The sequence below is a fragment of the Chiloscyllium plagiosum genome, unplaced genomic scaffold, assembly GCF_037043375.1.
Source record: "Chiloscyllium plagiosum isolate Xiang-an unplaced genomic scaffold, Cpla_swu_hap1 HiC_scaffold_26, whole genome shotgun sequence".
NCBI classification, from domain to species: domain Eukaryota; kingdom Metazoa; phylum Chordata; class Chondrichthyes; order Orectolobiformes; family Hemiscylliidae; genus Chiloscyllium; species Chiloscyllium plagiosum.
This window is the reverse complement of record NW_028270164.1, coordinates 30,672,241-30,684,531: the sequence shown is the minus strand read 5'-3', so window position 1 is coordinate 30,684,531 and position 12,291 is coordinate 30,672,241. Positions and strand designations below refer to the sequence as shown.

General features: G+C 38.1%; 1 protein-coding gene across 1 annotated transcript in view; it reads left to right on the top strand.

The window, feature by feature from the left end:
* Positions 1–12,291, top strand: part of LOC122563201 (mitogen-activated protein kinase 13-like) — a 72,935-nt gene that overhangs the window by 25,033 nt on the left and 35,611 nt on the right. Inside the window, exons 3-5 of the mRNA XM_043716754.2 lie at positions 4,127–4,185; positions 4,931–5,036; positions 7,900–7,929. Of these exons, the coding sequence (XP_043572689.1) occupies positions 4,127–4,185; positions 4,931–5,036; positions 7,900–7,929 (195 nt within the window). The remainder of the gene's footprint in view (positions 1–4,126; positions 4,186–4,930; positions 5,037–7,899; positions 7,930–12,291) is intronic.

The following is a 12,291-nucleotide window of genomic DNA, read 5'->3' as shown; positions in this document are numbered from 1 at the left end:
TGTACTGTCTAGTTGCACACTCAGGAAATCTCCCACCTGCACCAACAGTAATAGCTCTATCACTCACTTCCATCTTCTGTATTCACACATTCTCTCTCATTCCAACAGCGAAGAAGTGCATAATAGGACAGAAAGCTTCAAGGTGTGTTGTAAATCACTTGGCTCCTCATCCCTTAAAAGCAAAAGATCTTGACCTGACCCACCCAACCAGTGCCTAGACTAACATTGGAGGCTGCCCTTAACTTACTGTGCTGGGACCCCCTGAGGGGAAAACGCAAAAAGGCATTTCAAGGTGGGGATGCTGTGAGTATTCTGGTAGAATGAGCGAGCCCTATGACAGTGAGCAATGAGCAGAGACATGCAGTCTGATCCAGTCTGTGAGCTGGTGCATGTCCTTGAGTGCAAAGTGTCCTTGATAATTGCCAGCGCAGCCAGATGTGCAGCAATAAAGTGAAGAAGTATCCTGTAAGTTGATCAGAGATGTGCCATGAAGGTTCGCAGATGCTGGCATGTCGAATGCCAATGTCTGTGGACGTGAAGTGCAAGTGGCCGTGCCTGTGGAATGTATCCATGGTTTGGTGCCTAACAGAGATTTTTGGAGCAAGTGGCAAGTTCAATTTGCTAGCAACTCACTATGGTTTCCATGTCAAGTTTTCCTGATGGCCCGTTTGTGTAGTGAGTTTTATAAGTTCACAACCAGTAATGAGTGGGGCTGTTGATAAGGTGTATAACAAAAAAAATGTGCCAATTGGGAATCTGCTGCTGCCTAACTAGGAATGCATACAAGATATAAAATGGTTTAAGGTTCTGTCCATCATATCTTTTGGAAGCATTGCATTTGAATGTGAAATATTTACAGGGTTTGCAATTTAATATTTAATTGTGTTAAAGTAAGTCAAAAGTAACTTAATTGAACATACTTGCAACAATGAGTGAGTAAAGCAAAGAATTTAAATCACTCCACTATTTCTCTTTAAAAGCTGCAAATGTTCCACACCACAAGTTGCAGAAAGTAACATGATTAAGCTATTGCCAAATACTCTTCTAAATTGGGCCTCAAGCTCTGAATAGAAAAAATGGATCTTTGCAAAACTTCCTCCATGAGCCAGGATCATTCAAATCTTAAAAATGGATTTTTATGCTTTAAAAATTGATGTAAGTGTTAAAATGAAGTTAGCAGTCCAAACCAAGTTAATAGTTTGGGGCTGTGCCTGTGGGGAGGGGAGGGGGAAGCTGAAGCTACTGACCCACAAATTTTCCAGTTGGCTGCTGAAAGAAAAATGATGAAGGACGGAGGTGACCTTTCTGAGGCAGATTCATGGTCAACCTGTCCCTGGGACCTGTCATGATCAACTGCAAACCCTTCAGCATCTCTCTGGGCTATTTACATTGGCAACTCCCTTCCATATTAACATAACTGTTGTGGTGTTCAATGACTGTGTGCTAATTGTTGTTCACAATAATTCACATGATGAATACTTCTTTAAAAAGAAGAACTTAAACTTCAAGTGACTGATTGAAAGGATTGCAACAAGCAAGTGAAAAGCAGTGTTATCTCAACATGATTCAGCAGGCAATTTATACTGTAAACTAGAGATGACAATTCCCCATTTAGCTTTCAACACAACTGAAAATCTGTTATTCTTATACTTTATGCTATCACTTAAGTGGCCTCTGGAAATCAGTCCCATTTCATACTTGGCTCCTGAGAGCTTGTTTCCATTTTATTTTCCGAGCCAAGTAATTATAATCTCAGAATTTAAAATTACACTGGAGACTCCTTCCACTAAGCCCATTTAAGTGACCCTTCTGGCTTTCTTTAACTCTTCACGAACTCAGTCTCTTCGATCTGAATGTTAGCTCCCAATCATGTTCTGTGTGGTGAAAAGTAGTGCCAGTGTTTTACCTGCATCAGTTTCAGGGCTGGCTACCTCTACCATCCACTGTCTGTTTCTCAGTTTGGTGCTGACTATCTTGTGGCTGACACTTTCAGGGATATCTTGGAAACCCTGTTACCTGAGGTTGCAATGGCTTTCAATGGACTTTCCCTTCTCAAAGCTCATCATCATGGCAGTCTGAACCATGTGGACCTTTGCATTCAGGTAGAACTTTTAATTAGCTATCTTCCAGACACTGCCAACTCCATTCTGTTATGGAAATGAACAGATGGTTAATTCTGCTTTCTCTCCACAGATGCTGCCAGACCTGCTGAGTTTTTCCAGTTTTTGCTTTTTTGTGTATTCCCTTGTTGTTACCAGTTTCAGCAACATGATAGGCGAAAATGTTGAGCAATAGCGCACAAGGTAAGAGTTTAATTACCGAAGAATGCAATTACATGCCCTTTACAGGAAATTCTGGCACTATTGGGTAAATTGTATACAGAGCATGAGAAAATAACCACAACAATGAGAAACAATTTGATAAACAATGGACTGGAGATTTTTTTTGTATTTTTTGAGAAATGCATTGAAAGATCACTACTATTTAATTGTGTGGTATACTATAACAATTCCAGTCACTACAAGATTGCATATACCCTCCAGCTTTGTTCACAGTGAGATCCTGTTGAAGAAGATAAACTTTGGATAATTGGATAGGGAAGAACATTGTACATGTTTAATTATTATTCTGTATTCTTTAGTGTTTGAATATGTATCATTAGAAATAACCTGTAGCTATGCAATGTTTGTAGTGTCCCAAGCATGCCTAGATTATTTCCTCTATCCAACGTGTTTGGGTGAATTGACAGGAACTGTGCAGGCAGCTATGGATTGTTGGCTTGGTGCATGTTGGGCTTTAAAGATAGCACTGGTGCCAGGGATCCTGGCTGGCCCAGGCAGGAGCTAGTGCTTCTGCCAAAGAAGCAATGTTGTGAGTTCAGAAAGATAACATGGGAAAATTCACAAGGCTTCAGAGAAAGAGAAAGCCTCCATAAAGCCCACCAAAATTGAAACTTAGCCAGTTTCTGGTAAGTTTCAGGCAGATGTGTTTAGTCGGTCTCAGGAATTAAATATTAGCCAGAACAAAGGAAGAACTATAGCATCACGAAGTCTGTTACCCTCACATGAACTTTTAAATCAGATGGAAAATATGGTCCTACTGCCTATGCAGTGCTACTTCAGTGTTGTACTGAAGTGTGAGTTTACACTGTGTGGAATAGACCTGAAAATTGAGCTCAACTGAATTGAGCAGCTGTCGTTGGATGTCCAAAATCTCCAACATACGTACAGATCAAGGAAACATGAAGAATGTAACTTGTTAAACTAGAATAGAGAAAAACTGACGTATTTAAAGGCTTAATGCAAAAAAAGTGATGTTAGAATGGCTTTTGTTTGAAATGCCAAAAACATTTCAAAGGGCTGATTGAAGTATAATAAAACATTCACATGTAATACATATATTTGTTAATTTACATGAATACGTTTTAGATATATGTTATGAAAAATTGTTGTGCTGCAATATCTGTTTGCTTTCGGTATTATAAAATCATTGTGAAGACTTACTTATCGAGCGAACATTTCAAGCTAGCGAGTCAGGCGTTTTAGATTGCTCTTGCAATGAACTATAGAATAAAACGTTGTTTCGTTTCCTTTCTCTTTCTCAGCAATACCTATTTTCTTGAAAAATTCACTATTTTATATTGGTGCTAGCTGAAAGAACTTTAAATTACAACTTTGGTAGCCTGATGCATTTTCACAGGACAAGATTGACCGACAGGTTCACAGTCTTGTCTATCATTATGTCTGACCTTGGACAATTGAGGTCAACAGACTGAATTGAGATTACACCCCAAATCCTTTAGAAGCAAATTCCAAACAAAAATGTCGAACATTTATTTTTGATTCAAGAAAAATGTGTGTGCTGTGAGTAGGAAATAGAGCTTGGAAAACCTGATTTGGACAAGGAAAAGTTCAGGAAATTGAAAAATTTCCCCCAGATGTTGATAATCCAATTTCTTTTTGTCTACAGTCTAACTGTTTTCCTGAGGTTGAGATTTGTGGTCAAGTTTTAGAAACAAAATAAGTAACGCCATTTAAAACAGAATATATTTAGTTTTCATAGGAGTTGGTGAAAAATGGTTAATGCAAGACAGATCCTGCCTAAATACTCTACAATTCATTTCCAGGTTATTGGTCTCATTGATGTTTTCACACCAGCTCGTACACTGGATGGATTTAATGATTTGTAAGTGCTATGAAAATATATAGTCTATGTAACAGAGCTGCCAAAGTCACATAGAGTCATTAAATCTATCAGGGCTGCAGTTTCCGTGCAACATTTCAAAATATGAAAATAACTTAGCACTTAATTGGAATAGTATCTGAGTGATGACCAACCCATCTAATTACAAGGAATGATGGGCTGGAATTGAAGTGGTGACTCACTGCTCAAATTTGATACAGGTTGTTCTGCTATAATGCACGTTTTGTTAATGCGAATTTGTTATAACGTGATTAACAAACTGGGGACATTGTTTCTAAAGCGTAAATTTTTAAACCGTGCGCTAGCTGTAACACGATTAGATCAGCAACATTTTAAGCGCTGTTTCTAAAGCCCGGTTTCTCTATAACATGGGGTTGCACAAGAATGCAGCCATTGCATAAAGGAACTACGTGTACTATGACTTTAGAAGGATCATATTTTATTAATCATTGCTATTGTATTGTCAAGTCCCTGATATCAGTGATCGCTTTTTCCCAAGTTGTCGTTGTCCAAATTAGCCTGAGTTTTGATTGGTGTTTTATGACTTAAAATCTGATAGAAGTGGAATCGAGAATTGGTACGCCATAACAGATTATTTTTAAATAATTGCACTGATCTAAACACATGTAATCTGATATTCATGTGATATACGTTGACTGAACTTATGTAGCTAATAGTTATTTAACATAAACAATTGGTCACCTTACCTTGAATATTTTATCTTTAGCTACTTAGTTATGCCATATATGGATGCTGATTTGAGCAAAGTCATGGGAAAGCTATCGGAAGACAAAATACAATACATTTTATATCAGATATTGAAAGGTCTTAAGGTAAGAAACAAAAAGCTGTCGATAACTTGTTTTGTTTGACACATTGTTGCAATGTATTATTATGAAAATAAATTATGAAATGAAAGTACAATATATTTAAATTCTATTTTAATGCATAAGTATGTAGTAGCAGGGTTATGCAGGTTCAGTCACGTCAAATGGCTTTTTGCACATTTTCTGAATGGTATCAGATACTATGGTAATACTGGGTCAGCCCTTGGATAAATACTTGAAGGGGTACAAGAGCAGACAAGTGGGATTAATTGGATCGTTCTACAAAAGAGCAAACACAGACACTTCAGGGTGAATGTCTGTGATTCCATGTACAACATTAACATTATTAAAATATGATGCTTTTGCTAATGGACTGCTTAAGAAAGATTGTCATTTCCTGTCTTTCCTTATTGACTGCCTTTGCATTATCATGTTAGACTTTCACCTGTTACGTTGTGAAATGTATGCTGCCATTTCAATTACAAGGATTTGTAAGCTGATTTACAGTATTAATATTGTCTTCAATAGTGGTATGTGTACCATTTTTAAGGATGAATCCATCGATTGGAACATTTGTTGGTGTCCAGGCGGATAAGGTTTGTTGGTGTTCAAGGCAGATATTATTTGTCAACAGTAAAGACTGATACAATTGTGATAAATGAATTATATTGAAATATAAATTTTTTGTTGTACACAGGCTCCTTTGCAAATGTAACACATTATCGACATCTATCCTTGTTTTGCCCAGAACAAATAAATCAGATATTTCAGTTTTCAGAGAAAGATATTTAATGCTCATAATCAAAAGGGAATATGCTGCTTGAAACCAAGATTCATTATAATGTTTGTGCTCTTTAGAGTTGCTGGATTTCCCTTTAGGTTGCTAGAATTCTAACTGTCCACATTGAAAATCTCAGTGTGAACACAGATTGATTAGGGATAGTTGGCATGGTTTTATGTGAGGAGAATCGTGTCTCACAAACATGATTGAGTTTTTTAATGAAGTAACCAAAATGATTGAGGGCAAAGTGGTAGATGTTGTTTACTTGGACTTCAGTAAACCCTTTGACAAGGTTCTGCATGGTAGGACAATTAATTAAGTTACATCATATGGGATTTAGGGTGAGCTTGCCAATTGGATACAGTATTGGCTTAATGGTAGGAGACAGAGGGCGATGGAAGGAGGTTGTTTTTAGGACTGGAGACCTGGTTCGGTACTGGGTCCACTTTTGTTTGTCATTTCTGTAAATGATTTGGATGAGAATTTAGGAAGCATGGTTAGTAAGTTTGCAGACAACACCAAAATTGGTGATATGGTAGATAGTGGACAGTGAAGAAGGTTATCTAAGATTACAAAGAAATTTTGATCAATTGGGTCAATGGACTGAGGAGTGGCAGATGGAGTTTAATTTGGATCAATGTGAGGTGTTGTATTTTGGTAATACAAACAAGGACGGGACTTATACAATTAATGGTAGAGCCCTGAGTATTGTTTTGGAACATAGAGACCTAGGAGTTCAAGTACATAATTCTTTGAAATTTGCATCACAGGTAGACAGGTTCGTTAAGAAGGCATCTAGCATGCTTGCCTTCATTGCTCAGACTTTGGAGTATGGGAGTTGGGATGTGATGTCAAGATTGTACAGGACGTTGGTGAGGCCTGTGTGCAGTTCTGGTCACCCTGTTACAGGAAGGATATTATTAAACTGGAGAAAGTTCGGAAAAGATTTACCAGGATGTTGCGGGAATGTAGGGTTTGAGATATAAAAATAGACTTGAAAGCTGAGGCATTTTTCACTCGAGTGTAGGAGGTTTACAAAATTCACGAGTAGTATAGGTAGGATGAATGACAAGGGTCTTTTCCTTAGGGTGGGGGAGTTCAAAACAAGGAGGCATATTCTTGCTAACCCTTAAACCCAAGATCATGAGAAAGTTTATTTCGTTAATGCTGTTTAAGTGTTGATAAAGTTTAGTTTAGCGAAATGTAATGAAAAGAAATGTGACGTTAATTGTTGCCAAGTCATTCCTATTAAAATGTGAAAAAAAATTTGTTGCACTAAATAGAACTTTGTTTTTTGATATGAATTCACAAGTAGAGATTATGTAGAAGAGAAGAAAATAGATAGCACTAGAAAAAAACACACATGCAAGTTTTCATCACAGCTTATGTTATCGTTGATAATAACCCAGATCTTCTTTTTATTGATACAAAAAGAAAAAAAAAATCAATAACATTTTTAACCCTGGTTTCTGAGACCCCAGGACAACCTAGGGAATTTGAACCAGGGAGACCATGGGGTATGTCAGATGTATGGTCCAGCAACATAGTTCAAATAGTGACCATTGAATCTATCTGAATTTCCACTTTCAAGGCAAATGCTGCATGATTATATGATGCCTGTTCTATTTTTCGCCCCTTTCTGGAAAAAAAAGGCCACTATAACAATCAACTCTCTCCAAAGGGAGATCCTGGCAGCCAATTGCAATTATTCTTATCTCTTCTACTTTTGAGGATAACTCAGAAAGATGAATTGCTGTATAGATGTAGCCATCACTCACTTTTTTTTCTCTTCTAACAAGCTGTAGGAATTTGAAGCAGTCATTGGGTTTATGAAACTGTCTTGTGTTACTATGTAACACAGCATATTTACATATCAATGCACTACACCATGTACCTGCCAGATAGATTTTTTTACATTTCATCTATTTTGAAACTACTGGCCCAATTTTAATTCACAGAAACTTGCACAGAGTTACATCTGAAGATTCTGATTTGATGAATTTACTATGAATGAAACAAGAACATTTTAATTAAGTGAAATAATTATAACAATATTGTGATAATAGATACTATTCATTTTTCTTTCAGTATATTCATTCAACTGGAATAATCCACAGGGTAAGCTGATTTAAAATATCTGTTATTAGAAAGAATATAGAGGAACAATGTACCATCTTGGAGAAAATTTCATTAATCTGTTATATATTTATGTAATATGTCGAATACAAAGCTGTCTAATTTGCTGATTCAGGTGGTTGTGGAAGTAGGGGAGTATGATATATGGGGACAATGGCTCACATTTATTATATTACTTAATATATTAGCAAAAATAAAGTCCACAATTGATAGAAATAATTTCTGTTGGTCATTGGACTATTATGTACTTGCACTTAATCTGCTGTAATGGCTTCACCATTTGGATGCCTTGCAAACAAAGCACATGTGGCTTTGTTTTGACCTGAAGGTGTGTACCTTGCTGGAGACAGGAGTCTGAAAGGCTTATAAAAATGCAATAGATTGCAGTCTGTGTCTACCCCCGAAGCCTCTCAGCCTTCTTCCCAAAGCAGGGGTTGACTTCAATAGCAAGTATAAAATGTGTCAGACCAGGCTGCAAAAAGGAAAGTAAACACTTAGCCTTATATTCGAGACACAGAACAAATGTACACTGCTCACATGAAAAGGCACAAAAGCTGAACTCTCCTTGGGAGCAGGAATATTTTCATTATTTTACTTGCAAAATTTAGTTTGTTCTCATATATTGCAGTAGAAAACTTGTACCAAAACCAGTCACTGTCTGTCCATCTAACTACATTCTGCAAGTAACCAAGCAAGTAACCTATATTAAACTCAATTGCAAATTTCAAAGCATTTTCCTTCCTATATTATAATTCACTAATAACAAAACAAATTAGGGGACCATTAATTTGTATTTGATTAATTGAGACACATGTAACTCCATAGAAACTGTTTACAAATCAATTGAAATCATTCACATTAGCTTATCTAAAAACTATTCATTTATTAATACAACAGAGACTCTTTTCAAATGTGCACCAACTTCAACTGCCATTAAGGCGCTTTTACTCTCCATTAGTGTCTCTGCCTTGAGTTTCATCGAGTAAAAAGGTCCCAACAGAACCACTGTGGGCTACAGCAATCCCTAGAGTTGCTATGGTAAAATGTACCAACACCACCCATAGAAATTTGACCACCGCAGAGTTTTACAATTCATATAAAACAGTAAGGAAAGTGTTAATAATCAGGATGAAAAATCTCACATACATTTTGTTGTAAATTCTCAACATGGTTTCAATAAGTTACTTTTTAGGGTTGTAGGTCATCTTTTTTCATGGAACTATGAAGTTCAGTGTTGATGGAATCCTATAATGTGGAAACAGGCCATTTGGCCTAACAAGTCCACACCAACCATCCAAAGAGTAACCCCACTCTATATTTATCCCTGACTAATGCACCTAACCTACACATCCCTGAACATAATGGGCAATGTAGCACGGCCAATTCTCCTAACCTGCGCATCTTTGGATTGTGGGAGGAAATCAGAGCATCCGAAGGAAACCCAGGCAGACACAGGGAGAATGTGTAAACTCCACACAGACAGTTGCCTGAGGCTGGAATCGAACCCGGCTCCCTGGTAGCAGTGCTAACCACTGAGTCACTTTTATTTCCAAAGGTGTCTTTGGATTCATACGGTCTTTCTGCATTTCTACATTTTTAACAATTGATGATTTTGAAATTATAATAAACCAGGAACTGAGGAAATTTATTGTCAGAAGTGGCTGGGGGTCAGAGGGTGAAATTTATATGACGACTGTAGACCTAGACACACTTTGTAGAAAATGGGACTACCATATATACTGAGTCAACTTATACAGCGTGATTTATGGTATGTATTAATTACCAACATTTTACCTTTTGTGCGACCTTGGACTGGAAACATATGGGTGGTAAATGGCTTGAGCCAGCAGCTTTCGTTCCTCAGTATCATCCTACTTTGCTGATCTGCAGTAGGTCTAAACCAGTGTCATAAATTCAGTCCCATGTAACTTTTTTTTTATCATGAATGTGCAACTCAGAGTTCCAAAGGAACATTTTACAGACTTTGAAACCTGTATTGTTTTTCATCTGGAGGAAGTGCAGTGCAATATAAGTTAAAGTATTTGTCTTGCTTCAGTATAATTTTATTTCTTCATAAATATAGAGACATAAGTTTGTTGGCCCATGCTAATAGTTTGTTACTTTTGCGTTTTATGTCAGTTGGGAAGATCTGGAAATGTGGCATCCACTTCAGCTCCTGGCATGTATTCCATTAGTGAACTGTTTATTGTTCACTCCAAAGGCTTGCTGTGCCAAATGTTTTACATATTAAGGCCACATTTTAGTTTCTAACAAGGTTATATTTGAGCCACACTGGTTGGCATTGCAGAAGATACTCAGGGAGGAGAACCAATTGTATGACTCAGTAACAAGTGTAACTTGACAGTTTGTGTTCAAAGGAGCCAAAGTGTATTGCTTGATGCTGGTGTTTTGAAGCTTTCTTGATTCTGTTCCACTGTACAGCATAGTTTCATTGCTGCTGCAGGGAAATGGGGTGGGAAATCTTCATTACACATTTCTGCCACTGTATCCAACTTTTAATACATTCTTTCCAATCTTATTTTCCAGCTTGGAATCTGTATCCTACTACATTTCAATGTCTGTGAGGGATAAGAAACCAGTCAATGTCCTTGTCTTGTTGACTAAAGTATTACAACTTGTCATAATAGTAGAAGAGGGGCAAGGTTAGGTAGTGGTGTTGTTACTGTACAACTGATCCATAGACTGAAGCTAATGCTTTGGGACATTGATACAAATCCAGTTGCTGCAGATGGAATTAAGAGCCAGTGTAATGTTGACCATTGCTGATTGTCATAAAACTCCATCTGGTTCACCAGTATCCTTTAGGGAAGGAAATCTGCCTTTTCTTTTTGCCTGATCTAGCCTCCATGTGATTCCATATCCATGACAATGTGGTTGACTCTTAACTGTCCACTGAAATGGCATAGCAAGCTATTCCATTGTATTTAATCACAACAAACCTGATAAAAGGAATGAAACCAGACCGGATAACAACAAGTCACTGTATATAGCAATGCCAGTTAGTGATGCTAGGGGTTGCCAAGTCAATGCCAGTTAGTGATGTAACTGTTCTGGAACAGCTTGGTGAGGGGCACAGCTAGTTCTAAAACACAGGTCTTCAGTATGTGATAACATCCATTCCAGCTTTCTGTGGGATTGTAACCTTCAGGGTTCACTCAGTTCCAAGGGTGCTACATTTCACTGTTTCAAAACATCTGAAATGTTCAGTTTCACCCAGCAATGGGGAGGGGGATGTGTTGTTATTGTCAGGTTTTTACCAGGTCACAGAGTTCATGGCTCACTGAAGAGGACTTCAAAAGTTACATATTCGGTTGGACAAAGGGAGAGAGACACCATGTTGCAGTGCTGCTGGGAAGGAAGCTAAACTACACGGATAGTGTCTGGTATATTGTAAGGTATAATTCTGTAGGTCTATGTCAGGCTGTTACTTGACTGATCTGTGGGACAGTTCTCTCAATTTTGGCACAGGCCCCAGATGTTAGTGAGGAGCAGCTTTGACTGGGCTTCCCAGCAGCACTGCAACATGGAGTCTCTCTCCCTTTGTCCAACTGACTGTGTAACTTTTGAAGTCCTCTTCAGTGAGCAATGAACTCCATGACCTGGTAAAAACCTGACAATAACAACACTTCCCCTTTCCAATTGCTGGGTGAAACTGAACATTTCAGATATTTTGAAACAGTGAAATGTAGCTCCCGTGGAACTGAGTGAACCCTGAAGGTTACAAACTCACAGACAGCTGGAATGGACGTAATCACATACTGAAGACTAGCTGTGCCCTCACCAAGCTGTTCCAGAACAGTTACAATACTGGCACTGACTTGGCAACCCCTAGCAGAAGTATTTGTATTGTTGAGAGCCATGGGTGGAGGTGCTGGAAGACTGGAGGGTGTTATTATTTGAGAAAGGCTGCAAGGAAAAGCCAGGAAACAACACTGGTGAGCCTAACATCAGTGGTGGGTAAGTTGTTGTAGGGATTTCTAAGAGACAGAATCTACCTGCATTTGGAAAGGTGAGGACTGATTAGGAATATGCTTTGTGCGTGGGAAATTGTGTCTCACAAATTTGATGGAGTTTTTTGAAGAGGTGACCAAGAAGATGGATGAAGGCAGAGTACATAGAGTTTAATTCAGATAAATGTGAGGTGTTGCATTTTGGTAAGACAAACCAGGGCAGGACTTAGATTGTTAATGGTGAGGCTGGCGAATTTTGTCGAACAGAGACACCTAGAGGTACAGGTACATACTTCCTTGAAACTGGCGTCACAGGTAGACAGGGCAGTGAAGACCATATTTGGCATGCTTGCTTTCATCAGTCAGAGACTGA